This window comes from Struthio camelus, chromosome 13, assembly GCF_040807025.1.
Source record: "Struthio camelus isolate bStrCam1 chromosome 13, bStrCam1.hap1, whole genome shotgun sequence".
Taxonomy (NCBI): Eukaryota; Metazoa; Chordata; class Aves; order Struthioniformes; family Struthionidae; genus Struthio; species Struthio camelus.
In genome coordinates, this window is record NC_090954.1 from 18,870,781 (window position 1) to 18,897,802 (window position 27,022).

Here is a 27,022-nt window from a genome sequence, read left to right on the forward strand (position 1 = left end):
CAGGCGGCGCCGCGCACGCGCGCTCGGCGGCGTCCCGGGGTGGTGGGGGGGAGGGGCAGGAGGATGGCGGCCGGTCTCGCGAGGCTTGGGCGGCGCCGCCGGGGCGGTTTTGAACGGCGGCGGCGGGGCCGGCGCGGGGTGTTGGCGGCCGCGCGGCCGTTGGGCTGAGGTAGCGCTGCGCGGCGGCGGCGGTCGTCGGGGCAGGGGAGGCGCGGCGCGAGCCGGTTTTCCTTCACGCGGAGCTTTTTGCTCTTTCCTTACTGCCCCTTGTCCGGGGAAGCGGGCTCCGGCGGCCGCTTTCCTGGCTCGGGAGCGGCAGCGCTGCGTGGGCCGGGCCGGGCCCTCTGCGTGGTGGGGCCGCGGAGCCCCTCTTGCCCTGCGTCCTTCCGTCCGTCCTGTCAGGCCCGTGTCTTGGGGGGCTGGGCCGGGGGCCTCGCGGTTTTCGTCAGGTCCCTCCCCTCGGCGGGCTCGCCCCGCTTGTTTGCTGGCTAGGCGAAGCCCTGGCAGAGCCGGTTGTCGGCTGGCGAGGTACTTGGTAGAGACTGAAAGCTCAGATTGGGGTCCGATTTCTTTTGAATGCTCGCCCACCCAAGACTATGTTCTGGGGAAGCTGAGAAGCCCCCCAAGTTATCTCAGTTGTTGAGTATCTCAGTTCGGCAGGTGAAGAAGTGGACTTGTTTAAGTAACTGAAATGAATTACAAGGGGAGTACCTGCCCTGGGGAGAGAAATTATGTCGCTATTCATGGTAGCGGTCGGAAAAACTGCGTAAGTACTTCTGAAGCGATTGGTGATGCAGTTGTCTTCAGGACAAGGACAGGTGTTACACACGGTCCCTGGGATTAGTAGTGTAACTAGAAGAGTCTGGGAGGGGAGAGGAAGGCTTGCATGCCAGGAGAGTGCCTTTTCATCCTCTCCCCTGTTATTTTTATCAAGGAGTACTTAAACGGTTGAGTAATCAAAGTCTAGAGCCTTCAGTACAGGATCTGTCATAAAATGTTTGGGGATATCTAGCCAGAAGTGAGTAATGTGTAATTCTTAATAGATATAAGGAGACTGGTTTTTGTCATCCCCCCCAGTACCCCAGGGTTGGAAACAGTTCCCTGTGCTGGCAGTTGTGAATTGACTAGAGGGAGCATGGAATGCAAACTTAGAAAAAGTAGTTTTGGTCTTTGCTATGGATACTGAAACATGACTTTTTCCCGGAGACAGAAAAGCTAGAACTCTGTTTAAGCAGCAGAGTATGAAAACTGATTAATTCTGTTTTGAATCTTGGGATTATTAGCTAGTTAATTTATCTTAAAACAGAATTCTTGAATAATTTACTTCTTGCGTGGTAGGAAATTGCAAGCAGTGACTTCCCTGTGTAATCTTATGGGCTGGTGAACACAGCTTATTGGAGCTCTCTGATTACACTTATCCGAAACAGATGATAACAGAGTTGAGGATCTTCTGTGCTCCTACAGTGTCTGAAAAGCCATATTTATTTTTTTTCCAAATACTTGGCAAGACATGTGAAGTAGGTGCCTCCTTGCATAGTATGTATACTTTCTTATAGTAGGAAATCTATTTATCTTTTTCCTCCATACTTTGGCTATAAAATTAAAACCAAAACCTAAAATCTTTTAGATAGTAACCAGTAAATGATTTATTAAGATACAAAGATCTTGTATGCAAAGGTGGAGGGAGAATGCAAAAGAGATTGAAGGAGAAGGAGAGAGAAAGGTGAAATTCCCAAACTACCTTTAAAAATGAAATATGTGCTGGAAGTAGATGACCCTGGGTGTAGCCAGTTTCCCTGCTCTACAAGTAAACCGCAGAGCATCTATCCCTTGCCAGTGTTGCCTAATCTGGCTGTTTCTCAACTGTCTGACAGCTACCTCAAATGAGATTTGAATAAGATTTGCATTTCTATGGGGTTTTAACTAGTGATCTGCATTTTCATGGGACAGCCACGGGCATCAAGCTGTTTCAGAAAAGGACTGTTATGAAGAAATTTGCTGTAACTGCAGTTTATACTCATCCAAGCTAGACAACTGTTGCTTTTTTTAGAAAAATAGAAGAATAAACTCAAGAAAGAATTAAAAGGACTTCCGAAGGTGAGTTAAAAATATCATTCAGAGTTAATTTTGTAAGCTAGGAGCAATCAAATTACTGTATCTGAAATCTTAATGTGTTACTGTTTTATCAGAAAATAAACAGTTTTTAAAATTCTCTTTCTGAAATGAATACGGATTAATTAATCTCCTTTGTCTACACAAATTCACACCACAAGCTCTTGCTTTCTTATGGTTGTAACATTACAAATCTTATCCCTCAAGCATTGCACTATTAAATTCTATACAGTGTTTAGTGTAGGTGTCCTTGTGCTAGTATATATTGTTGACACTACTTAGATGTTATAGGTATGCCAAATTACTGACTTTCAAAAAAAATTTTTTTGGTAAATGTGCGAAGCTAGTGTTTCAAACAGCAGTAGATGAATATGAATAATTGAAGTTTCAGAGCCTGGCCAGATAAAGTCTGCATAAGTTAAACAACAACAACAAAGGCTTGAAAATTTGAAAAATAGAATACGACAATTTCTGTCTTTTCACTGTGAAAGGAAGTAGCATGATTTTTGGCATGATGTCCTCTTGTATGACAAAATGATAAATTTTTGTTTAAACAGGAAGTTGTGAAACTCCAGTAGAAATACCTTTATTGCATTAAAAGTTAGCAAACAAAATGTTAAAGTTAATACTTTAACACATACATTTCAGTATGGTGATGACTCATTAATACTGTGAAATTTGGTGCAGATTAAGACAAGCATCTTTTTAACATTTGCAAGGATAATATATGTGCCGGTAAGAAATGGTAGTGATTAAATTGCGTAGGTAAAAACAAAAAACAGTGAGTAAGATCTTCAGTGAAGAATGAACTTGATTGTGAGGACTAAGTGATTAAAAAAATTATGAACCTTGGCTTTGAAAAATCAACTGCAAAAATTTTTTTGTAATCGTATATTGTTGTTACTGTATAATTTCTGAGAGAAAATTCTTAGCTTATGTTGTGCAGAGCCTGAGTCACTTGGCAATTTCTGTCTTAATAGGATTTATCTTCAGTGTGCAGGTTTACTAGGTGTTAGGTTTGGGAGTTGGCCGTCATGCAAAACCATGTTGTTAATCTTACTCCTTTTAGGTTTATGTGGTTATTATTTGGGTTTTTTTCCCTATTTTGCTTTTTTGGGTTTATTTTGATCTCCTCCTGCAAAAGCAACCTTTATTCATGTCTTATGTTATGATACAGAGATAGAAGTGGATGAGTTTTCTGAAACACATGGCAAAGAGAAGGTATGGCAAACAGATATGTTAGCTGAAGTGATCTAACTTTGAAGTTGAAAACAGTGATGAAAGACACAAGTATTATGCGTGCTTTAAAAAAGTGGGGGGAGGGGCAGAGATAAAGGAGATGGCCCATTTTTTTATTAAAAAAAAAAGTAATTTTAATATTAAATCTATTCTTAATTCATTTCTTCCACCTCCTCTATATGTTTGTATGTCCCACATAATGTTATTAGGAGTAAAGTATTCTGCTAATACAGCTGCCTATATGAATCTTATTAAGTGTTACTTATGTACACAATTAAAGCTCTAGTTAGTCCAGGTTTATTCTATTCTTGTTTTGTGTATTATGGTGGAAGATTAATTGAGAACTGACCAATTTGTAGTCTATCCAACTATGTTTGAGAGTTTGGGATAACTCTATGCTCTGTGCTACTTATGATAACACTAAAAACCATATGCCTTATCACTTGCCTAATGGTGTTTTTAGGAGGTTGTTTCCTAGCTTATTGCCTTCTCTTTCATTATATATGGTAAGATGGCTAGATATTAGATAAACTCTGTGTTTCTAATGAACAAGTTCTGTATGCGGTGAAACTGGGCAAGGTATACCAGAATTGTATTTCTGTCATGTTCCTTGTAGTTTTCTGTTTTGTTTTTGATGCTTTTGAATTGTGTAACACAGCAGCCTCTCGAAAAAAGACTGGGAGTTTGAACAAATAAATCGTTGTGAAGCTAAGGGGCCCCACTTGAATTGTTCTAGCTTAGAGCTACTTTGGTTTTGATACGGACTTATTCTGCAGAGTATTTTGTATGTGCATCACCTTTGTTTTTGCTGTATGTAAGATATCTCATCATCTTATTATTCTAAATAGCTTTAACTAGGAGCTTCTTCAATTACCTCTAAAAGTCATCACTAGTACTGTTCAATGGAAAGTAGTGAAGGTTTTGGTTTCCCATGGGCTTAACTTCTCAGCCTAGGACTACGTTTTGTCCCTTCAATTGCATTTGAAGTTGATTAAAAACAAGCCTTCTGCCTAGTGCCTAGTCCAGTGTGTGTATGTGTATCCTTTTTTTTTTTTTTCCCCCCCTCCCTCCCCTCCTTCTCCACTGGGCTGTCCTTAAAGGAGATCAGGCAGAAAGTTTGAATTGTCATATCACTGATGATACAAAATGGGTTGGAATAGAGATTAGCTTGTTATTTGTAGCTGGGGTGGGAGTAATGGCATGAAATGTTCAAAATGCATTTTTCCGAAGTTTGTTATGAGCTTATGATGGCTTATGATTTTCTGTAAGCAGTTTGACTTTGGCATTGTAGGATGTAGCTGCATTTGTACCTAGCAGCTATTCCTTGAGCAATCATCCAAGAGTTGTATTTCTTCCAGGAACATCCTGCTGAGCTGTTTCGCTGCGTACTGTCACTTAAGATACAATGAGGAGTAAGACATTAACTAAGTTTAGAGAGAAATAGCTAGTGTTTCTCTATTCATAAGACTAGTTGTTTGTAAGCTATTTATTTTTCATCTCATACTGATACAAAAATATACTGTTGTGTCCTGATTAACAAATAAAATCCAAATTTTCTTTCAGATTAACTGCTGTAATTTATTGCAGTACGTTTTTGTTAACCAACTTGTGTGTGCAGTCTGGAGGCAATAAAAGCAAGAGAAATGGAGACGGAGACCATTTTAAGTCTTCGACAACAACTCAAGGAAGCAGAGAATGAACGGAGAAAGGCAGCACAGTATGGCTTGCATTTATTGGAATCTCAAAGTGAAGTTCAAAATCAGTTGGATCAAACACGTCGTGAACTGACGGACAAAACTGAGGTGCTTTTTTTATACTCTTGGAATAAGAAGAGAGTCAATTATATTTTGATTTTAATTTAACTATTTTCTGAAAAACCTAAATGTTTTATTCATTTTAATAAACCTATTTCGTTTAGCTATTTGTAGGGAGGACTTCTTATCTATCCTCTAAGACACTGGGCACAATTCTTAGACCCAAGTTTACAGCTAACTTTACACCAAGTTGAAGGACTGGAATATGGGTGTTGTGCTCAGTGCTAGGTAGAGTTAATTGCATCTAATATGAAATGGATATTAATTGCTAAAGTAAATTTGTTTTAGAGCATGCATCTTGTGCATGTTTAACAGTTGTTTTTTCTTACCTTCTCCCTACAAACTTTGTATCACTTAAAGCTGGAACAATAACACTACAACCAAGGTTGTAAAATTGATTTCTTCAGTAGTAAACTTGGTTTCACGTTTTCTAAATACCAAGGAATTCTGGATTTATTAGTACGTTTCTTTACAGCTCAGAAGACTATTACAAGGTAGAGATTTTACTTAATCTTTTAATATTCTTAGTAATTGTGTAAGACATTTTCAGTCTTGGGAATCTCTTCCAATTTTCATAAACGCTTAATACTGGTTTTCAGTCTGCCTGTGCTTCGGATCTACTATTTCTTTTAGTATGGAGTGCTTCTGGCTGTGGATTGTGATCCCTTCCTGTGTGATAGAACTAATGTTTGTTTGTTTTTTGTGTGATCACCTGGAAGAGAGTTATATCACCTTGCTGTTCTGAATGAACACTAATAACGGATGTTTATCAGTTAGTGGGCAGAGGTGGCTGTGAAGCACAAATGATAAGGAAGGCAGGGCAGGATCATCTTTTTCACCAGATACCTTGAGATGGTAGTTGCTGTGTTGTGAAACTGCACCCTTGGTTACATTCCAACATTATAGACTGGAATGAAGTTAATGAACTAAATTTGCGTGAACCTTGTCAGTGAATAACTTGGATTTGGGGGAGCTGGTGGGGAGGAATTGCTTCTTTTCATACACTAAAACTACATGTTGTGTGAGAATAATGATTACCCAACAGATTCTTTTGAATCTGGTATCTGTAATTCTTCTCTTTGGAATCTGAGAGCCAAAACAATTATCATGGAAACAAATGTCAGTTTTAAAAGTAAACACAAGAGTCTTTTTAAAAAAAAAAACAAAAAAAAAAACCAAAAAAACTCTAGCTAAACATTTCATGCTAGATTTCTCCTTTTTGGGGCCTGGCCAGCATTGCACATTGCACTCCCAAACCTTTTCTGTGTACTCTCTCAATCTTTGAGAGGAAATTCTTATCCTGTATTTTTAAATGTTAAGCCTGGCTTAGCACCTAGGCTGCAGAGGTGAATTTCATAGCTGATAGCTTTTAGTTTTGACATGCTTCCTTTTCTTTCTGGTTTGTGTTTTAAGAGTCCAAAAAAAAAAAAAAAAAAAAAAAAGCTCCTGCTTCTCTGGCCAGATTTGGTTTCAGTATTTACATTGACCTCTGCTTTGAAGAGGGGTTTTGGGGGGGTGGGGGTGCAGGCAGGGGTGGTGTTGTGTCCTGTCCATCCCCCCGTTCCCTGTCAAACTGCCAGGGGAGTGGTAGAGTAAAAAGAAGTTGCTCTTCATAGCTAACAAATATATCTGATCAGATATAGAGAGAAGTTGGTTTTAAAAAGTTGTTTTCAATCTGGATAACTTAATGAGGTTTATCACAAAACGGTAGACATTATAGAGTCTTTACCAGACAGAGAATCCAGCTGCTCAACAGTAGGAGGCTTGATACACTAACAATTTTTGAGACCATTCTGTTGCATCCGTGGTAGAAACATGACACCTAAGCTCTAGTTGAAATTTTTTGTTCTAATTGCAAAAAAGATGCCCCCACGCTTTGAGTGAGAAGTACACAGTTTGCATGAAAGAGACTGTTATGCAACCAAAAAAACCATAAAAATTTAAAGCAGATTGTTATATTTTGAAACATGGGTACAAAATTCCAATTCCTAAGTGGGACTCGAGCACTTTAGCAGTGGAGTTGCAGGCCTTAAGCAATTATTGTCTCGGTTCTAAGCCTATAGCGAGTAAATTGTTCCTCAAGCGTTTATGAATATTATGTTTAGACTTTGTTACTTTTCCAGAAATTTGAACAAGAGAAATACTCTCTGCAGAGAGAAATTGAGCTCAAGAACAGAATGTTGGAAAGCTTGAGTTTTGAATGTGATGCTCTTAAGCAACAGCAAAACATGCAACTGGATAAACAGAAAGAACAGCTTGCCAGAGTTCATGGACAAGAAATCAGTGACCTTAAAAACAAGGTTTGGAACTTAATATACTGCTAAAATGTTGCTGATAGCATTCTAAATAATAGGTATTGAACTCATAATTACACACTTATTACCCAAACAAATCTAATCAATAGTTCTGTTGTGTAGCCATACGTTATTTTGCCATATAAGTTGAGTAGTTTGATTCAGAACGGAGCTCATAATGTTTTTTAAACTACTATTACGAAAGAAAAATAAAGTTTTCATGATAGCTTTTGTTAAACCTGGAACTACAGGGAGAAGGTCAAGAATGTATAATGCAAGTATTGTTGGGGATTGACAAGGTTAGTGTGTTAGTTCTGCGTCTTGCTCACAATAGACGTATACTTTGGTGACAATATCTTTTTGAACAGGCTTAAATTCTTGGCCTTAGGATAAGAGCTTGTTTGGTTGTTTTTTTAACAAGCATCTGCATAGTTGCATTGTGAATTAGAATGATTTTTTTCAAGCTTATTCTTAAAAGCTTACTGTTAAGTTGTATTTCTAAGACACTTCTGTGATCAGACCATGAATCAAACGTATTATGCTTTTGAAGAACTTACTATAAAATGGTATCACTGGGTTGTCAATTGTCTTTAAGTTGGAGAACCTGAAAGCAGAACTAGATGAAACTCGACTGACAGAGAAACAACTGAGACATAAAGTGGATCATCAGAAGGAAATAATTGCTGCCAAATCAGAGGAGTTGCATATGATGTCTGAACGTGTACATGAGACCATGTCTTCAGAAATGCTCAATCTTCAGATGGAACTCACTGAACTAGAAAGTGTGAAGGTGTGTGAGTAGTACTTAGTTATTAGGAATGTAGGCTGCTGGAAGATAAAACTAAGCCTTTTGCACGTTTGATTTTTTTGGGTGCTGTGTATATATTGCTACCTTAAAATTGGCTTAACAGTAAGACAATAGCCACAGGACAAACAACAATAGCTGTAATAACCAAACCTTAATATAACCTCTTTTCCAAAATAGTGTTTTGTATTGAAACTAACAGAATTGTTTGGCTTATTTGGACCTGCTTTTCTTAAAATTGTATTTTGTAAGCTTATTATTTTGTACTTGATTTTTGTGATTAGGCCAGTGTTGAAGAGAAGCTGAATGAATTGCAGTACAATAAAGAACAATTGGAACTTGTAAATAGCAACTTACGTAATCAGCTGGAGCGTCTACAGGGAGAAAAAGAAGAGAGGGAAAAAGAAGTCGTTTCTTACTGTAATGCATTAGAGGTATTCTGTTTATCTTATACAACAGTACTGGATAATCTCTGAATTCCATGAGTGGTTAGTGCTAGCTTCTCCTTGAAATAAGGAAAGGAATTTTGGGGAGGGAGGGAGGGAGAAAGAGAAGGTAGAAGTGGTGTGGAGGTTATTTTGGTTTATCTCATTTTGTTAGATTGGTATTACCTGTTGCTAAATACCTTCTCTATTGGTATTATCTTGTGGCAGGCTACCCATGGAGATGTTTTTCATAGCATTATTGGACCTCTTAATAGGAACTTTTCACAGGTCACTGATAGAATTCTCATTTTCTTTCAAGTTCCTACTGAATGCCTTTTCAAAGTTTGTGCCAGGGAGTGCTGAATCTGTGACTGACTAACACAGCAAGGATAATTGCCTCAGTACTACTAATTCAACTGATAAATATCCAAGTTTTCCTTTGAAGGACTTAGTTCTGCTTTTTCCTTGAACAGCAAGCAAAGTATTAAACCCTGTAGAAACTTACCTTTTTCTGCCTAGAAATATATGCACAATTAAATACTTTAGTACAAGATAAAATCTGTGATAAAGGTAATAGTTTTACCTCTTTTTTCATTTCCTATCTGACTTAATTTTTATATGCAGTACATCTGATTCTTGATTGACTAATATCTCTCTGGCTTGAATCTAGAAAGCTCGTGAGGCTAATCAAGAGCTGCAGGTTCAGCTGGATCACGCACTGCAGCAATCTTTGGACCCTACAAGTAAAGGCAACTCTCTCTTTGCTGAGGTACGATTATGCCACATACACCTGAGAATGTACAGGGGAGAGAAGAAGAAATACTTAATCGTAAATTGTATTTATTATGTTGCATTGAAAATATTAGAATATTTGTGTCTGATCTGTCAGGCTTGAGTCTCCATTCCTCAAGTATTACTTTGATGTTGAACTGTATCTGGGAACTGACCCATCAAACACTTTTAAACCCACTCCGAAGCTGGGGAGATGGTAACCTTAGTGGAATTACTTATTTACTGGGTTTCAGGATGGAAGACAAAGGGGCTATGAGGGTTCATGACAGTTCTGTCTATAGGTCTTAGCTCTAAAAAATTTTGTTCACCTGGTGATCCTTCTTTATATGCCTAAGTTAACACATGAAATATTAAAAGATGATCATAACTGCTGGTTTAAAGAACTTGCTGAAAATGACTGGCTATCTGAGCCTTTGAGAGGGCTTTTGAACTCTTACTAGATTAAGAGTTAAGCTGGTATGAAGTGGGTAGAAAGTTGTCTTATTTTCTGACTACACCCAGGGAATCGGTTGAATTGGTATGTAGTTCATACTAATTTTTTTCCAAATAATTTGTTCTGATGCCCGTGGACAAAACTGTGCTACAGTACTACTGCAGCAGATTAAATGTTACTTTATTATCGTAGCCAAAGAACAACAAGGAAAAACTCTTTTGTACTTTATTGATTTGGCTTCAGCTGCTATAGCAATGTCTGCTTACTTTGGTCTTGGAAATAATGACAATAGCAAATATTTTCAAGTACTCCTGTTCGAAAAATGGTACTTTCAAAACCAACGCTGATTGTTGGATAGCGTTCTTGTGGTAAAACTCAGCATCCAAGTGACAAGTGTTATCATTTTTGTAGTAGTAATTGTTAACAATGTTCTGTAGGTGGAGGACCGTAGGGCAGAAATGGAACGACAGCTGATCAGTGTGAAAATAAAATATCAGTCACTACAAAAACAGCATGCATTCACTAGAGAACAATTACAAAGAATGAAGGTATGATCATTATTGTAATACTCTAGGATTTCCTTGGGATCTGATAAGGCGACAACGCTTTGGAACGCAAGCTAGAGAATTTGATTCTCTTTAAACCAGGCATGAAATATGATGCAGCAGTCTGTATCGGGGGGAATGTGAGAAAAGACAAGGGAGATGGCATGACGCAATTTGAATTTAATAGTACATAAGCATTTTTCTACTGTTACTAGCACTACTGGTTTATCCTGGAACTCTGAGTTATGCTGAAAGTGTTGTCTGCTAACATTGTTGGTAGCAGTTGTTAAATGGGGAAAAAAGTAAAACAGTTCCTGTCAGTCAAACTGTAGCATTCAATTTGTCTTAACAGTTGCTTTTTCTCTCCCTCTCTAATTTTGGTAATAGATAAATTATTTATCTGCGTATTAATTGAGGTTATCAGTAGTGAATGTCTTTTGAGGGGAAAAGAGAAAGTTCTCATTCTTTCCTCTGATCATGCTGTTTTGTTCTGCGCCCCTCGGCCCCCCCGCTGGATTACTTGCCTCTTCTGTCTGTCCCTCTTGGTCTTGCTTCTCCAGATACTTAGTGCAAGAGTAAAAGCCAATTTTTGTCTTAAACTATTCCATTGAGACAATACTTTAGGATAGCAGCTCATTGGTTAATGAGAGCTGTTGACTAGTAAAACCTAACATCAACTGTTGAGAAATCTAGATAGCAAAGCTGTTTTACAAGGTATTGTGAAGGGGATGCCGCAAAACATTTACCTGTTTTCATGTTGGTCTTATAATTTCCCAATACAAGGGTGGATCCTGTAGCTTTAAGCAAATATTTGGGCATGAAGCTTGTCTGAGAACAGCGCTTAGCCCTCGTAGTGACAATAATGAGTAGCATTGACGACAGACCTAAGCTTCCATCTTAAATCCCTGTTAGGATTCTCTCTGTTTTGCTTTGTATTGTGAGTCGATGTGTATATTCAATGTACAGTTAATTAGTCTCTGCTCATTCAGCAGATGAGTCCAATAGTGTAGTTAGTTACGTTGTTAAAGCATTCCATTGCCAAAAATGTATGAATGCAGTATTTACTGATAGTTTCTGCACAGAAAGTCAAGAGCACTCCTGTAAAAGTCTTATGGTTGCTGGAGTATTTTCTCCAGCTCGTTTTATCTCTTCTAGTTTCTTAATTTTTTTGGGTTTTTTTGTTTTTATCTCTGTGGAGATGAACTGCAATTTGCATTTCTGATAGTTAGCAAGTGGGCTCTTCTGTTTAGTGAAAGCTATGGGCAAAGGTTAGGTGTCTTCCTGCTTGGAAAATGAGAGGTTAGTGTTAGTCAGCTGGTGAGAATTAAACCTTCACCTGCCCCCTACATCCTGCAGAGGTTAGTAAAGGAAATGATGCATCAGAATTATGAACGTTCTTTATCTGATAAAAGAGATTTTTATAGGGTAAATGCTCTTCTCTAGCTTTCTCTGTTAATCTGTAATCTAAACTGTATTTCAGTTAATCCTTTCCCTGGGACGACTTTTAAGTGTCTTACAGTGTTACCTTATCAATATTGACTAGACTGGTAAAAATGCTACAGTATCACTAACAGCCTGTTAAATGCTACAGTATCACTAACAGCCTGTTAAATGTTGCTATTAGTATATTTTGTATTGTTTCTCCAATTTTTTGAATATCTAATGTATCACTTGTAACTCGAATGTGTTAAGAGGTGTATGTTATAATATTGTTATGTTAACAATACCAGAAAAATCTGCTTGAAATGCAAGGTTCTACTTCGGTAAATTTTTCCTTTTGTAATGGCAGAGGATTTTTTTTTGCTTGAAATAATGCCTTTGTTGAAGGCATAGAACTAGCTGAAATTCTTTGATTACTACAGAAAGCAAATTTTTAAAAGGGCTGTAAATAAGTTATCTCGGAACGAGATCCTCAAAAAATGGTTGGTAAACTAGGGTATTCTTTGTTTTTGTTTTCATAAATACTAAGAAATTCTTGATGGTATATGCATATTAGCCCTGATAAACAAGTCTGGACTGTAGTTTGATTCTGATTATCTTGGTGTTTAAGGCTTGAATGTGAAGTGTTTGGTGTGTCTTTGACAGCATGTTAAGGTTACTTAATCACTAAAGAGAAAGATATGCCACCTTCAGGATCAGTGGATATTCCATAAGTTTTTGGCTACCCTAAAGATATTTAGTTATGATAACTTTTAGTTTTTGTTATGATAATTGAGAAGGCGGGTGTTTAATTTTGAGTAGTGAGTTAAGCATCCCATGCTCTTTTACATTTGAGATTAGAAAAATAATAACTAATAGGTGAAGCTCGAGGTTTGTAGTTCAGAAACGTTTCTAGGTAGGAAGATGAGTTATTCTCCATTGCTTAACCCAGTGTTTGTTTTGAGGTTTTGTTTTTCTTTTTTTCAGTTGCAAATGGCTACACTACTACAAATGAAAGGTTCTCAGGCAGAATTTGAGCAGCTGGAACGCTTACAGTCAATGTTAGAACAAAAGAATGGTGAGATTGAAGATCTTCTCATGAAAGTGAGACAACTAGAAAAATTCAAGGTTTGTGGTCTGTAAGCAAGTAGAAAAGTCCTATAATGAAAGTCTAGACTATGGAGGGAAGATGAACTATGAAAGATCTAAAGGCCATATTCAACTCTGAAAAGTGATTCAAAGGTTACTCATAGCTTTATTTGACTACTAATTTTATATCTGGACAATATATACTTCTGAAGTGCAGAGAAGCAAAAAAATCTTTTAAAAATCTCCTTTTTCTCTCTGTCGCCTTTTTTCTTTCTCCCCCTTCCATGTTTTGGAAAAACAGTTTTATCTGTGTTTCTATGTCACACCTCCATATTTTACATAGCTATGTCTAGTGTTTCAGTTCAACTATTTGGTTTAAGTTTACTGAGCAAAGATATCTGATCTTAATTTAGAAAGAAATGAAAAATATGTATTTGCTACTTTTTCACTTTACTGTGTGTCTTTAGGCTTTATAAGTGATTTCTAGTGTCTCGGCTATATTAGAACTCTTGTATGCTTCTTTCCTTTCCGTGAAGGCATTTTGATTTTGCAGTTGAAGCACTATCTTTTTACCAGACAGAATTGCTTTATCATTTTTGTGAGGCACTTCTTTCAGCTCTGTTCAACCCCCTTTTGCAGCTTGGCAGCACCTTGAAATAGTTTAGAAAGTGAGAAATACAAATGAGAACACTTACATGCGCTACTGTAATGTTGCTGATGGTTGTATGTATATAGATGTAAGCCTTGCTTACAATCTGGCATACTCACTGACTGGCTTGCTGTTTTCTTATTGCAGCTTTAGAATGTGAACTTGAGTTTATTAGCTTATGGCATCGGGATTATGCTCTGCAGGGTGGTGTACTCTATTCTTTGTTTAGCCAGTGGCATAAAGCTAGGTTTGACCCATTTTAATAAGCAATCAAGACAGCTTGATCAAGCAATCAAGACGACTTGACTGCTTGGTTGCTTCACCAGTTTTGTCATCTGTAAGCTTGACTAGCATTTTTTTTTGTCTCAAGGCCATAAATAAACAGTGTCAGGACAGGGAATGATCAATTCAAATAGCCGTCAAAAGTATCTGTGTTCAGTGAATGAAGTAAGGCTCTGGTACCTATGGGACAGCTTTAAATCTGAGTAGTGCTTGTTCCAAATATGTACTGATTTGGTGACCAGGATGTCACATACGGAACTGATATATTTTATAAGAAGTTCATTACATCTATGTGTTTTTACTATGAATCAAATTTATCAAGTTGATCAAGTTTTCTTAGACTAGAAGATTTCAGCAATAAAAGGCCATTCATTGACATAAGTGGTGTTCTTGACAGAAGCCCAAGTTGCATCATGTATCGTATTTGCTTTTACCTTGTGACTGAAGTCAAACTTACAAGTTTGTTCTATTGACCCTTGCAGGTAGCTTTTTTGGCAGTAGCACTCTTAAGTATGTTTCATTATTCTTTATGGAATATTATTAAATTTATTCCAGGACTATTGGAAACTTAAAACGCTGACAAACAGTAATTTTTTTGCCCAGGTCATAAGGAGTGCCTATGTTCGCATTAAAACTTCAACCTAGATGGAGCAGTAGTAACTGCTTTTTCCTCCTGAAGTGAAAATCTTTGCAGTTAGTGTAAGATTATCTGTCTAAATCTATCCCAAGCAACAAACTCTAATTCTGTGGGGTTTTTTAACTTTTTTTTTTTTAATTATAGGCGTACTTGTACTTTTGTTAACTCAACCAGTAGGAAAACTTGTCCGCAATTTGTAGCAGGGAAAGAAAGGAAGGGAGAAATAGCTATGCATCTGAAGTTATGCAGCCTCTTCCTTTTGACTAGTTAAGACATAACCACTTGAAAGGTCTGAAATGGAATTTATGCTGCAGGCCAGAAGGTCTGAAGCCTTATTTCTTTTTACCTAGGTTCTGGCCCCTCCTGATGCACGTGCATTTCTCATACAGCATCAACTAGCATTTTTCTCCAGCTGCTTTTTATCTTTTGTTTACCACAACAGCACACGAGTATAAGAGCGTAACTGGCCTGAACTAAAGAAGCACTTCAGTTCGTTGTTGAGCACTTAAAGCAGAATACCTCTAAGAATCAGCTAGTGTAACTGAAGCTCAAACATACTGCTTCCTCCCCCTTACCCCCCCCCCCACCAATATGGCTCGCCTAAATATTGGGGAGGACAATGCTTAATTCAGGCTTACTTGCTGTTGTACAGACAAGTATCTAGGCCCTCATTCAGTTCAAAATAATCTTAATGAAATTGTAATGTGAAATTGGTCTGGCTTTTGGAAGAAAACTCTTAAGAAATCTGCAGTTGTCTATCATCCAGTCAAACAAATTTCACTGGATAACAGCAATGTGTGCTGCTACAGAAGGTTCCAGGATCCAAACATTAGTCTTTCTCCCTCGGACTCCTGCACTGCAAACAAATGCTAACCTACAGAGAATTAGCTGTCTTGTGAGCTAATGGAAAGAGAAGAGAATAACATTGCAGAGAAATCTTTAAACTGACAGTGATGTTTCATGTGAAGTTTGTAGCTGTAGGAGTTGTCACTTCTGTGTCTTTGAATAGTTCTTTCTGAAATTAGCTACCTTTTGAGATTTCAGCTGCTGAAGTCCAGAAATAGAGGCTGAAGCAAATCCCCCGTAATTATGCTAAGTATTCTGCATTCTAAAGTAGAAAAAGAAAAAAAAAGCAAGTCATCAACTCCAGAAGGTTTTTAAATAGAATTATAGAAGAATATCTTTTAGTGAATAAGAGAGAACTGTCAATTTCAGGGCTCTTTGACAGTAACCAACTAGTAAGTACTCGGAGCAACTTAGCTCTCCTGTATCTTTAAATGCTTCCAAAGAAGGCTTCTCTACAGAAATGGATGAAAATTTCACCTAAGGACTAAGCTAATATCCTTCAGAAATTTCGCTAGTTGTTGACAACTTAATACTACTTATTCCATCAGATCTTATATGAGAACACAGAAGAATCCAGAGCTAGTACTAGTTCAAGAGGAGGAGAATCTGAAGATGGTTACTATGCGGACTTGCTTCAAATGAAACTTGACAACTCAAAGTAAGTGCTTAGGGGTCTGGGGCCTATAAGCTGGTTGTAGTTAGAGTATCTTCTAGCTATTTTTTTTTCTCTTTCTTCTGTTAATGTTTATCTGTATGTAGTGCGTTGCATGAATATGCTCATTGTCTAGTGCTGTTGAATTAGCCTATGTTCATGACAGGAGCTCAGACGTGTGTTGATTGCCATTCTATTGTTGCAACAGAGGGTTGCTAAACTAACCTCTGTTATTGTTTCTTTTTAGAAATAACTTGTTAATACAGTGTTAGATATGAATGAGATAGTTGACAGTTGTCAATTTAAAAATTTTTTTTGTTGTTTTAATGTATAAGGGATCTTTATAACTTTTTTTAAAATTTATAGGCTGTAAATATTTCTCTTCTCTGAAAAGAGCCTAAAATCTAGTAACACCTGAAAAATCTAGTAACACCTGAAATTTTTCATGAGGCTGTTTAGGTGAGATGTATTTTTTAGGGTAGTGAACTCCATATCTATTAATTCCATACCAGTTAGTGGCCTCAGGACTGTTTTTAAACCCTCAGATGAGATGGCATCCCCTCCTAGGAGGAAGTACTGATCTGCTGTGGGAATTCCTGATTTGTTGTTGCTATTGTTATGAGAACTGGCATGATCTGAGCATCTTCGGAGCAGTGAGGAATGATGATTCTGTGTTTATGGTGTGGAGATGAATGGCCTCTGAAACGGAGAAGGGCATACATGATTATGTTAGCACTCTGTGTATTTGTGATGGTCGTTTATAGTACCACCTTTGTTTAAAGCTTGTGCTGTCATTAATAGGAGTAGTTATGTAACTTACACACAGGTTAAACTTAATGGTGTAAATTTGTAAGGTTGAGGAAAGTTCTCAAACGATTTATATGTGTGTATTTCCGGGTACAGCTTTGTTTTTAGCAAGTGTTAGGTCTCTAGTAACTTGCTGCTTCTGTCAGGTTCAAGTGGTAACTTTCACTATACTAGAAGACTGCTTCCAGCTATTGTTACTTTCTCTACTAGTGTATAAATATGTGAATTCCATATGAAGTAGTTGAATGTTGAGTTGACTTTGTACCTGCTGCCTGAAAACAATTGTCTGACTAGTGCATACGTGATTTTTCCCCCTTACACCCCTCCCCAGTAAGGAAACGGAAACCTTGAGAAACGAACTATCCTTGCAGAGGATGAAAGCTTTGTATGAGAGCCAAAGGGTTCTGGAAGTTGAAAGGAAACTCTTCACAAATGAGAGGCATTTGCAAGCTTGTCAGAGTGAGAATATGAACTTGCGAGTTATGCTGGATGAGCTAAAAATGAAGTATGAACCTGAAGGTAAATATTTCTTCTCTTTATGGAAGAAAGAATATATCTGCTCTTCTCAACCTCCCTGTTGAATGTCATTCATATCATGAAGACATTTGGTTAGTTCCAGGTATGAACTAATGTTTAAGTGGCTAGCTTTTGTATAATAATCCAAAAACTGATGAACTGAAGAAATAAAAACTTACATTACTCAAGGACCTTACTTCAATGTGTACGCTAACAGTAATTAGACTAAAGAGTAAAAAATGGCGTTCTGAGGCTTTAGAAAAAATAGATAGGTGTAGTGAAGTGGATGGGAACAACTCTTCAGGAGGTACTTTTTGTAATGGTAACAGTATCCACATCAATGAGAAATACTGACTTTTCTGTATATGGACTGGTGATGTGAGCTTTGTAATAAATACTAAAGGAAAAACTGACTAGGCTACCTTAATGTGAACTAAATTTTGACAACAGTGACCCACCTGAAAAACAGCTGACACCTGTGTATCTGTACACACAAAGGAGTTGTGGGGGAAGATGAATGGAGAAATAGATGAGTGCATTGGTTTTGGTACTTGTCCAAACCCAAAGGATTTACTAAAGGCTTCTTTTAAAATTTTAATGGTTGGAAGCTCATCTCAGCAGCCTCTAAAGTGGAAATAAAATAACTGAGAGTATATTCATGTTGTTCAGAACATGTACTTAAAAGTCTTGGTAAAACTTAAGGTAAAGGTGATGGGGAGGAGGAGTCCTTTTTCTTTTTGTTCTTTTTGTTTTTTTCCTTCTTTTTTCTGCCAACTTCTGTTGGTGTGCTTAGCTGCTGATAATGGACTGAAAATTGAAGAATGGGCATTCTTTAAGGGATATGCATTGGATATTAAGAACTGTTCCAAGATCTTTGGCAGTGTGAAATCTGTTCTTTATCAGCTTTAGTAGCTCATATGAACATGTTGGTGAACAACAGAATAACTCTAGTTTCGTTTGTGTACAAACAGTATATTCCTTTTTTTTTAATTTATTTTCTTCTCTCCTTAGAGTTTCTTAAAGTTACTAAAGCTAAAAAGAAGAGGGAGAAGATTCCAGTGGACCCTACCTGTGAATACGTGGACAGCAAAAATACTTTAGCAAAAGAAACCGCTCTCGCTCAATTGTCAAGTAAGGAAGAAACAAAGATGAGTTCCAAGAACTTAGAGCAAAGTGACGCCTCTCCAAAAAAACATGTCCTTGAAGCACCACCAATAAATATAGCTCTTCAAGCGATGCACAAAGTAGTGGGAACTGAGAAAGAAAGAAAGAGAGTTAAAATCAGAGATGAGCATCATGACACCTGTACTTCACATGACAGAAATGGAAATAATTCTTTGACTTCGGCTGCCCCCAGGTCAGTGTCAGCTTCTGTGTATGTTCAAGGCAATCAGCAAAGACCTGCATCTCTTTTCTTTCGCTGCATGAACTATGCTATCCAACTCTTTATCTATTTCCTAAGTGTTGCATGCAGTGTAATTCCTCAGCTCCATCTGCCTACATTCAGCCTCTCAAAACCTTTTAGAAAGACTAAAATGATGGCTAATGAAAAGGACTCTTAAAGCTGTGTAATAGAATCTTTGAAATAATAATGTTGACATAATCGCTTTAAAATGTTTAAGGTATGCAGATAGCGTGATAGTTCACTCAGTTTGTTCTTGCTTCAAAAACAGGACTGTTTCCTTGGTCCATTCAAAGCTGCCGCACAACTGGGTTGCATATCCAAGTAACATGAATAGGTATCATGCTTCAGTTTCATACCTAATTCTAGCTCCTGCCAGCTTTCAAAGTTTAGCCTCAAGCCTAAAAAAAACTTAAATTTAAATAGTTCTTAATCTAAATTGAGTTAACAGAACTTGCATTTTATAAAATAACATTGAATTATGCTGTTAATTCATCTATGTTGACAGACAATTGACTTTCGTAATCTGGACGCATCATAATTTCTGAAGCTTAATTCTTAAATCAAGATCAAACTTTTCCCCTGGACTGAAAACTTAAGTCATTTTTTTGATAGATGGTAAAGTAACTTAGCATAGTAATTAGTTCTAACTTTTTTGGCTCGGTAAGAGGAATGATGCTTTTTTCCTGCTGGTGCTTTTGTCTTCTGTTCATATGCCTAATCTAAGTAATCTACGTTTTATTGGGTTTTTGAAAAAATCTGGGCTAGTGTTAGGTGGTTTGAGCTTGCAGCCTGCTACTGTCTGCCGCTAAAAACAAGAACACCTTCTCTTCCTTCCCATCCTTCCTCCTAGCTTTCTTTAGTGTCTAAGTTGTGATTCTGCATGCATCTGGTATCTGAGCACGTAATTATTTTAAACCATCCTTCAGGGAGGTAAGAATAGTTTGTTTGGCAAAAGTACAATGATGTTTTTAAACTTTTTCTAGTTTCACGAACCCTCCCCCGTTTGCATCATTCTTTGACTCTTCTGCTTTAGCTGTAACACTATGTTGATTTGAGGGTGGGGGAGGAGAGACTAGAATAGTTTAGGAAGCTGTAGTGCCTTAAAACCTAAACAGTCCTGGTTGAGAAAGCTGTATTCCTGTTTGCCTCACAATGAGGTTTCCATTCTTCCCCTTCAATGAGTATTTTGGCTGGTTGCTTACAGGGAGGGTTACTTAAGGTGTTCACAGCGTCAGCAGCTTTATATTCAACAGATTGCATGAAGTATCCAGTGAGGCTGCTGCAGTGTTCCAAAACAAGTAAATTAACAGTTCCTTTAGATGTTAAATCTGTAAGGTTTTTATGAAAACTGTTTTCTAGACATAACTGGTTATGAGATGAACTGAAGAAGCTTCATTAATAGAATCACTGACTAGTGATAGTATCATTCAGTGACATTCTTAAAAATAGTAGTGTAACTAGAGTTGAAACTTAAATGCTTTGATTAAAAAAAGAAATGTAAATTTCGATATTTGACATTCCAGAGGGCATGTTTGTCCCACAGCAGGCTATGACTTGGATTGAAACATAGAAGCAAAGAAAGCTCAAAGATCCCTTAAAGTGGTATGGTAAGATACAGTAGTTTCTGGCTGGGAAAGAATATGGTTATTTGAACAATTTTTCAGGTCTTGTCAATAATGAATACCTTTCAGGCCTGTTGATTGAATCTGGAATGGCAGCCAACTTCAAAGATGGTAAAATATCTATACACACGGAAACCTGTACGGTATATCCAAAATTAAGGGCACTCAGAAGTAATTGGATTGATACTTTGACTTTTGGATCAATTGTTTAAGGTTTGTTGGATGCTATTAACAGACTTAGTGCAACTGAACAGTACCATCTTCTGAAACGGTCTGGAAAGGGTGTTGTGGAAATAGCAATTTAAATAGCTATATCAAAGCACGCAGAGGCTATTATTGAGGAGGAAAGAGCAGGGAGGTCAAAAATGGGTGGTGAAAGTTGACAGGAGAGGTTGGATAGCATGATGATAGCGTTGAGTTCTGATATTCTGTACGCATGACGAGACGGATAGCACATAACCTGAGCGTGAAAAATGTAACTTCAGTTTGTCGTATTTCCTCTGGAGAGGAGTGTACAACGTCTGCCAAGAGGGAGTTGTTGGAAGCAGTTTGTGAACTGAAGAAGCAAACTATCAGAGAGGAGGCGATGACAGGAAGTTATTTCATGAAGCTGATGATTGGAAGCAGAGAATAAGATGCAAAAAGAAGACGAAGTAATAGCTCAGAGGGGAGTTCTAATCCTCCACATATATTCCTTTAGGGCATTTGAAATGGCAGTAAGAGCCTATAAAAGGCAAAACCAGCTAGTAGGTTCTGTTTGTATTTCTGATGGCATCAAGGAACTACTAAATCCCCAGTTGGTGATCTTTTCAAGTTAATGATGAGAACTTCCTTAACTCTAACCTGTTATGATTTCTTATCAGATAGGAAGTCACAATGAAATCTGAATATTTGAAAAGTTGGATTCTTAAAGGCTAAAAGAACCTGTGGACTGTTCTCTTTTTGGGTGTGGATAAACCCTACATAGTAATATAGCTAAATGCAAAGGCACAAAAGATACAGGCCAGTTGAGCAGGATTGTGGACTTTAAAATGGAAGGTTCTGAGGAGAATAAACCACTGGCATTTGCATGGTGGATAATTGTGAGTGATCTATTTTGTGCTCAACTACAGTGTGAGGCTACAGCTGAAAAGGCGAATGTGGTCATTGGGTGTTATTTTTGGCACTTGAGTGGTTTACTTGTGCAATAATTTCTCTAGTTCTGTTATTGCTAGTCCATGAAAGGTGGCAGTGAACAGAAGAGCTGTAAGTAACTGAATAAATTATAAACTTCATTCCTACCAAACGGTGCAGAAAGCTTTGTTTTTCTGGATTAGGATATGATGGAAAAATGGTAAGAGGTGGTCAGTATGTACTTCTATGGATGATAAATTTCTTTGCTTGATGAAGAGTCTTGCTTAATATAATTTAACAAAGGAAAGCTAAATAACTTCTGACTAACAATTAGTGGATGTACATCTATGTGCAGTGAGTACGTGTATATTTACAAATGCTTAAAGTAAAAGAAGTTTGGAATATGTTATCAGGTTATGGTAGATTTGTAATCATTGAAAATACAGTTGAGACTATTTAAATATTTAATTTTTTAAACTTCCTGCTGGTGTAATATAAGCAATACAAAGGTTATAGAATAGTGATATCTTCTGTTAGGCCAATTGGTCTATGAAAAGATATGCTTCTGCATTGAAATGCTGTTCTTTGCTTCTGAAACTGAAAGAGTAAGTTTCAGCTCTCCCTGCCCAGCTTAGTTTGCATTTATGTTTGAAGTTGTTTTCTTCAGTTTGATCTAAAGAAGCAATCACGTGCCCAAAGTTTATCTGCTCTGTTAGATTGGCTAGTGAAGTCAGATAACATATACATCATCTACCTTTTTTGGACTTCTTTCAAACAAGAACTCTTTTACAGAATGCCTGTGGCCATTTGACTGAGCAGGAAATCTAGATAACTAATACTGTTTGGTGTCTTAGGCATGGCTTTTGTTTTCAGGAAGTAAAGCCCCATCTTGATGAGACTAGTCAATCTTTCTGAATGAGTAGAAAGAACTGCTGTTATGCCTTCTTTATCAAGACCACAAAGTTGAAACTTGGTAGAATCATATCATAGTTCCACAAACATTTGAGTGGAAATGTTTGTTTAAATAGCCTCTGTTGTTGATTCTGGCCCATCAATTTCCCTCTGAGTGCTTTATGGACTGTGCCAATGCTGTAGGGGACATTACGTGAACTGGCTTTGTTTGGAGACTTACCAGGGTTTCAAAACTACCTGTGGCTTTTTTTAAACCTGGATTAGTGCCTTGCCTCTGTGCAGCCATGCAACAAAACAGAGTTGTTTTGGTAACAGTAATGAGGTACACTTAGAGGACAAGAGGGGAAAACGAGCAGAAAACAGGGGTATTGGCTTCTGAGGGGAAACAGGGCTGTCAAGAGAAGTTTATGAAGTGACTTCATGATTTTTTTTTTCTTGGTCAACAGTAGATTCACTTTGAAATTAAGACTACCTCTTCAGGGATAGCTGTCCTTCATGCGGTGGGTTTTTGAGAACATGTGCACCTTAACTTGCAACAAACTTTGAATTTATCAGCCCTTATTCACTTGGCTTGTGATTTTTATTTATTTATTTTTAATGAATCCAAAGTTGTTACGTTTGCAGTTAGTTTCTTATGGTATAAAATAGTCTCAAAAATTCTGAAGCTTCCTTATGGAAAAAAGGGTTGCCAAAGTTGAGTGAAAGAACCAAACTGTACAATAAAATTGAAAAATACAGAAATGTTTTCATGCAATCTGTCAAGAATTTCTAGGTTAAATTCCAAAATGAAAAATTCAAATGATGTTGAATGAGTGGTCAGCAAGGCAGTCCATATTAGAGCTGTAGGGCAGCATAAGCTGAGTAATGTTACTTTTTAATAATATTGCTTACTGAGGAACAAATGGCAGTTTAGCATCTTACAAGTAAACTGGGATTAGGATAGTAACGTTCAGCTAGTTTATACTCTGATGCAAGTTTCAAAGAACTTACTTGCTCTATATTTTTCAGACAAAACTTATTTAAATACAGCGTTTCTTGGGTCAGAACCTTTATTTATTTATTTTTAGAGAAATATCAAGAGTGCTCAGTTGGTTTGTGGAGGCTGTAGGTATTCTCTACTGTGACAGACTGTCACTAGAGTGCTCAAAAGATGTGATAATGTGAAATGTTACTAACGGAAGGCTGTTAGGAAAAAAGAGGAAAGTGGCTGACTTTCAACTCTAAGACTTTATTTCATAACAAAATGTTTAGCTGTTCTCTTTGATAGAGCCTGTTAACTGAACTTGCTGTAATTCATCCCGTTTATTATATGTAGCAACCTGTGGACGTTATCTATTACACATTAGTGAAACATGTATTTTTTCAAAAATTTGATTCAGCATGGTAATGAAAGTATGGTTCAACCACTTGCAGGCAGCAGAACAGCCAGCGTTGGAACCATTTGCAGACCAACTCTAAGATGCTAAGAATGAAAAGTCTGGAGCTTGGCATGCATTGCTGGCATTCATTTGCTTCAACTGTAGACAGAAGCCTTATCTTTGCTACCTTAAAGCTCAGAGGTTGTTTGCGTCTTCAGGGATTTCTGAATATCCCAGTATATGTTACCTTAAACTAAGGTTTTTGTAAGTGGAAGCAAACCATGCCAGTGTATTGTTGATCCAGATAACAGATGTAACCAACCTAAAAAGGTGGGGAAGGGAAGCTGATGAATATGAAATAGCTCATTCATTGCATTTTCACAAGTCTGTCTCCTAACTTTTTAAGTATTTATTAACATAGTTCTATTCTGAGGAAATTACATTACTGGATGTTGACTTGTATACACATTTTGCTGTGCATCAGTAGTCAATAAGATAAATTTTTTCTTTCCTGTTGAAATAATAACAACTAATTCTAATAGCTGTTGCCTTTCATTTTATAAAAGTGTGGTGTTTTTGACATGAGTTTGTTTTCTAGAGGTAGCACACTTCTCATTAACACAGCATTGACTGCATTAACACCTATGACTGCAAAATGGCAGTATTTTGAATAAACCAGTTATGCTGTTTTGGAACTTGTTTAAACGTAATTAGATTTCATTTGGCCTTTTGATTTGTGTTTGAGGTTTTGCTTTTTCTGTTTTTTGACTTTGTAGGGACTTCTTGCTGGAAATATTAACCCCTAACCTAATGTTTAGGGGGAGGAGGGGGTGTGCTTGTTTAAGGTAGAAGAAAGGCAGGACAAAGGAAAAGAACTTAATATGGAAACGGATGCTTAAGCACAAGCTCTCTTTTCCTAGTTATAGCTGTAATGGAAGTTGTAGATTAAAAACTTATGAGAAGATTAGTCAGAACGTCCTTTTTTCCCTTCTTCCCTAAATTGGTGGTTGTTCTTGTCATCATGTAATTGTTTGACTACTTAGAAGCTGCAGCACACCTAAAATGGGGTGACAGCTGACCAGAAAGCAAAAGAGAAAATTGTTAGCCATCAAAATGGCAGGGGTTTAGGAACAGAAGAGATACTTGGGTAAGCATGTCTTAATGGGGCGATGGACTTCTCACAAAGTGAGAGTAGAGCAAACATTGCTCACCTAGGGAGAAATGCACAGTTCTTCAATCTACTGAGACAGTGCTTGCAGGAAAAAAGTATGTAGAGAAAAGGTATGCTGCATACTTAAAATGGATAAGAAGGCTTTATTTGGTATATTTGTGTCTAAAGATAGACTTGGGAGTGAGAATTGGGAGGGTGGGAAGCATCTGTAGCAAGGTTTCCTAAAACTTGTCATTGTTACAGCTCCTTTCACAGTACTCATCTTCTGCCATATGTCCAGAATATTACAGTTAATTTAATCTAACAATTTCAACAGCTGTTCTTGTTTGAAAAAGCACTATTGAAAGCAGCTGTGATTGTTGTAGGTTTATTTATAATCAGTAGAGATTCTTGAGACCACTAGAAGCCCACACAGTTATTAGGGAATTGCTTTAAAAGATAAGTGACAGTTAGCATATAACTTGCATTGTTATGTAAAGAGATGTTTAAGAACTTCATTTGCCATAATCTGTTTTGCTGTGGAAACTATCATGTGTAACAGTTAATTGGTTGTGACTGATTTGGTTGAGTAGATATCACTAGTTAGCAAATTGTTTTAATGAGTCATGCTCATTAAATAATTCTTAAATAATTTGTACATCTAGTTGAGCTCAGATGTCTAAATCTCGTTTTTAAGTTACCTCTTCAACAGCAATATAGTAGTTAACGTTGTATTCTTGTTTACATTCATAATCATTAAAACATGACACTGGAAAAATGATGGAACTTAGAGCCTGAAGAAGTGGGAAGAAACTTACTATGTTTTTAGATGTTCAGAAATTAAGATAAGGGTGGTAGTAACACAGGACCTGGTTAGAAATAGCATATTGCTTTGTTTGGTCCCCCTTCCACCCCTCGCCATTGTTAATACAAAATGTTCAACTTTATCTCTTTTGTATTGTGTTGCTGGGACCTCTTTTCACTTAAGAGTTGTGCTTTCATGTGACTTCCTCTTTTACATCCATGGCATCGTAGGTGTTTTTTCTTTTTAAAGGCTAATAACAACCAGTTATCACTGCAGCAGATAAGCCTTTAAACAAAAATACTTTAAAAGTGGTGAAATGTAGGGGAGAGTGATAAAAATAAATGCTTTACTTTGGTCTCATTTTATTCTTAAAAGATACTTGCTTCATCTTCATGTATGGCTGAACCCTGTATTCTAGTTGGCTTGTTGATTTTGCTTAAAGCTTTGTTTTAGCACTGGTTTTTATTAACTAAATATATATTTAGAATGGTTGCTTTGCCTGTAGGTTAACAGCTGAATCCAGATCTGAAACTACAGAAAATGAAGAGAAGAAGGAAAATGTAATCACAACTGAGAAGAAAGCACAAAAGAAAAAATATACTACATTATATGTATCTTCTAAGCCAACTCCTGAAACACAGTGTGCTCAGCAATAAAGCTTGTATTTCTAGAAGGAACCTTAGTAATTTGGAGTTTTGCTTCAGCAAGAATTACTGAGTAAACTTGTGTTGCACAAATATACACAGGTTCCTAACTTAAATGTCTGTCTGCCTTGTTTTGTGAGGAGTATGACCGCACTTCCAGTGTCTTAACTTCTGAGAGGTCACCTATTAAATTCCCTGGCAATATGACCTGCAGTGTTGCCTTGTCTTCCATTTTGGATAAAACTCTGAATACTTGTTAGGCATTATTTCTGTGATGCATAGTACTATTCTGAATGATAAGAACTTGCTGTGGAAGTTTTCGTATGTAATAAAATGGGTCCACTCTGAGCAATGCTGATGCAGAACTAAGTCATATGTAATTGCTCCTGAATTTCTTCCAGTTCCTAACTTCCTACCTTTTTCCCCTAATGTGTAATTGTTCAACTCTCAGACTGACTTGATTGTGAAGGTATGTGTGAATTTTTAAGTGCATTTTGTGGGATAGTACTTTTTTTTGAAACTCTAAGTCCTTGTATTTATCCTAGTAATTAAAATAAAGCTTTCTTTTTATTTCTTTCTAAAATGACAGTCAATATTGCATTTGATACAAAGCATCATTTTTCTAAAGGTGTCAATTTTTTTGAGTGACAGGTGTTT

General features: G+C 37.2%; 1 protein-coding gene across 14 annotated transcripts; it reads left to right on the plus strand.

Annotated features, from left to right (window-relative positions):
• Positions 1–41: 41 nt before the first annotated feature.
• Positions 42–26,470, plus strand: SPDL1 (spindle apparatus coiled-coil protein 1). 14 transcript variants are annotated; one of them, XM_068960068.1, is made up of 14 exons: positions 42–169; positions 1,951–2,097; positions 3,290–3,333; positions 4,915–5,153; positions 7,289–7,465; positions 8,055–8,249; positions 8,549–8,698; positions 9,360–9,458; positions 10,352–10,462; positions 12,866–13,006; positions 15,930–16,039; positions 17,172–17,359; positions 18,368–18,713; positions 26,227–26,470. In XM_068960068.1, the coding sequence occupies exons 4-14, from the start codon at positions 4,995–4,997 to the stop codon at positions 26,375–26,377; spliced, it is 1,827 nt and encodes a 608-aa protein (XP_068816169.1). In that variant the 5' UTR covers positions 42–169; positions 1,951–2,097; positions 3,290–3,333; positions 4,915–4,994; the 3' UTR covers positions 26,378–26,470. The 14 variants fall into 14 exon arrangements, with proteins under 14 accessions (XP_068816169.1, XP_068816163.1, XP_068816165.1 ...); XM_068960062.1 differs by lacking the exon at positions 3,290–3,333 and having other exon boundaries at positions 23,822–26,470; XM_068960064.1 differs by lacking the exon at positions 3,290–3,333.
• Positions 26,471–27,022: the final 552 nt, after the last annotated feature.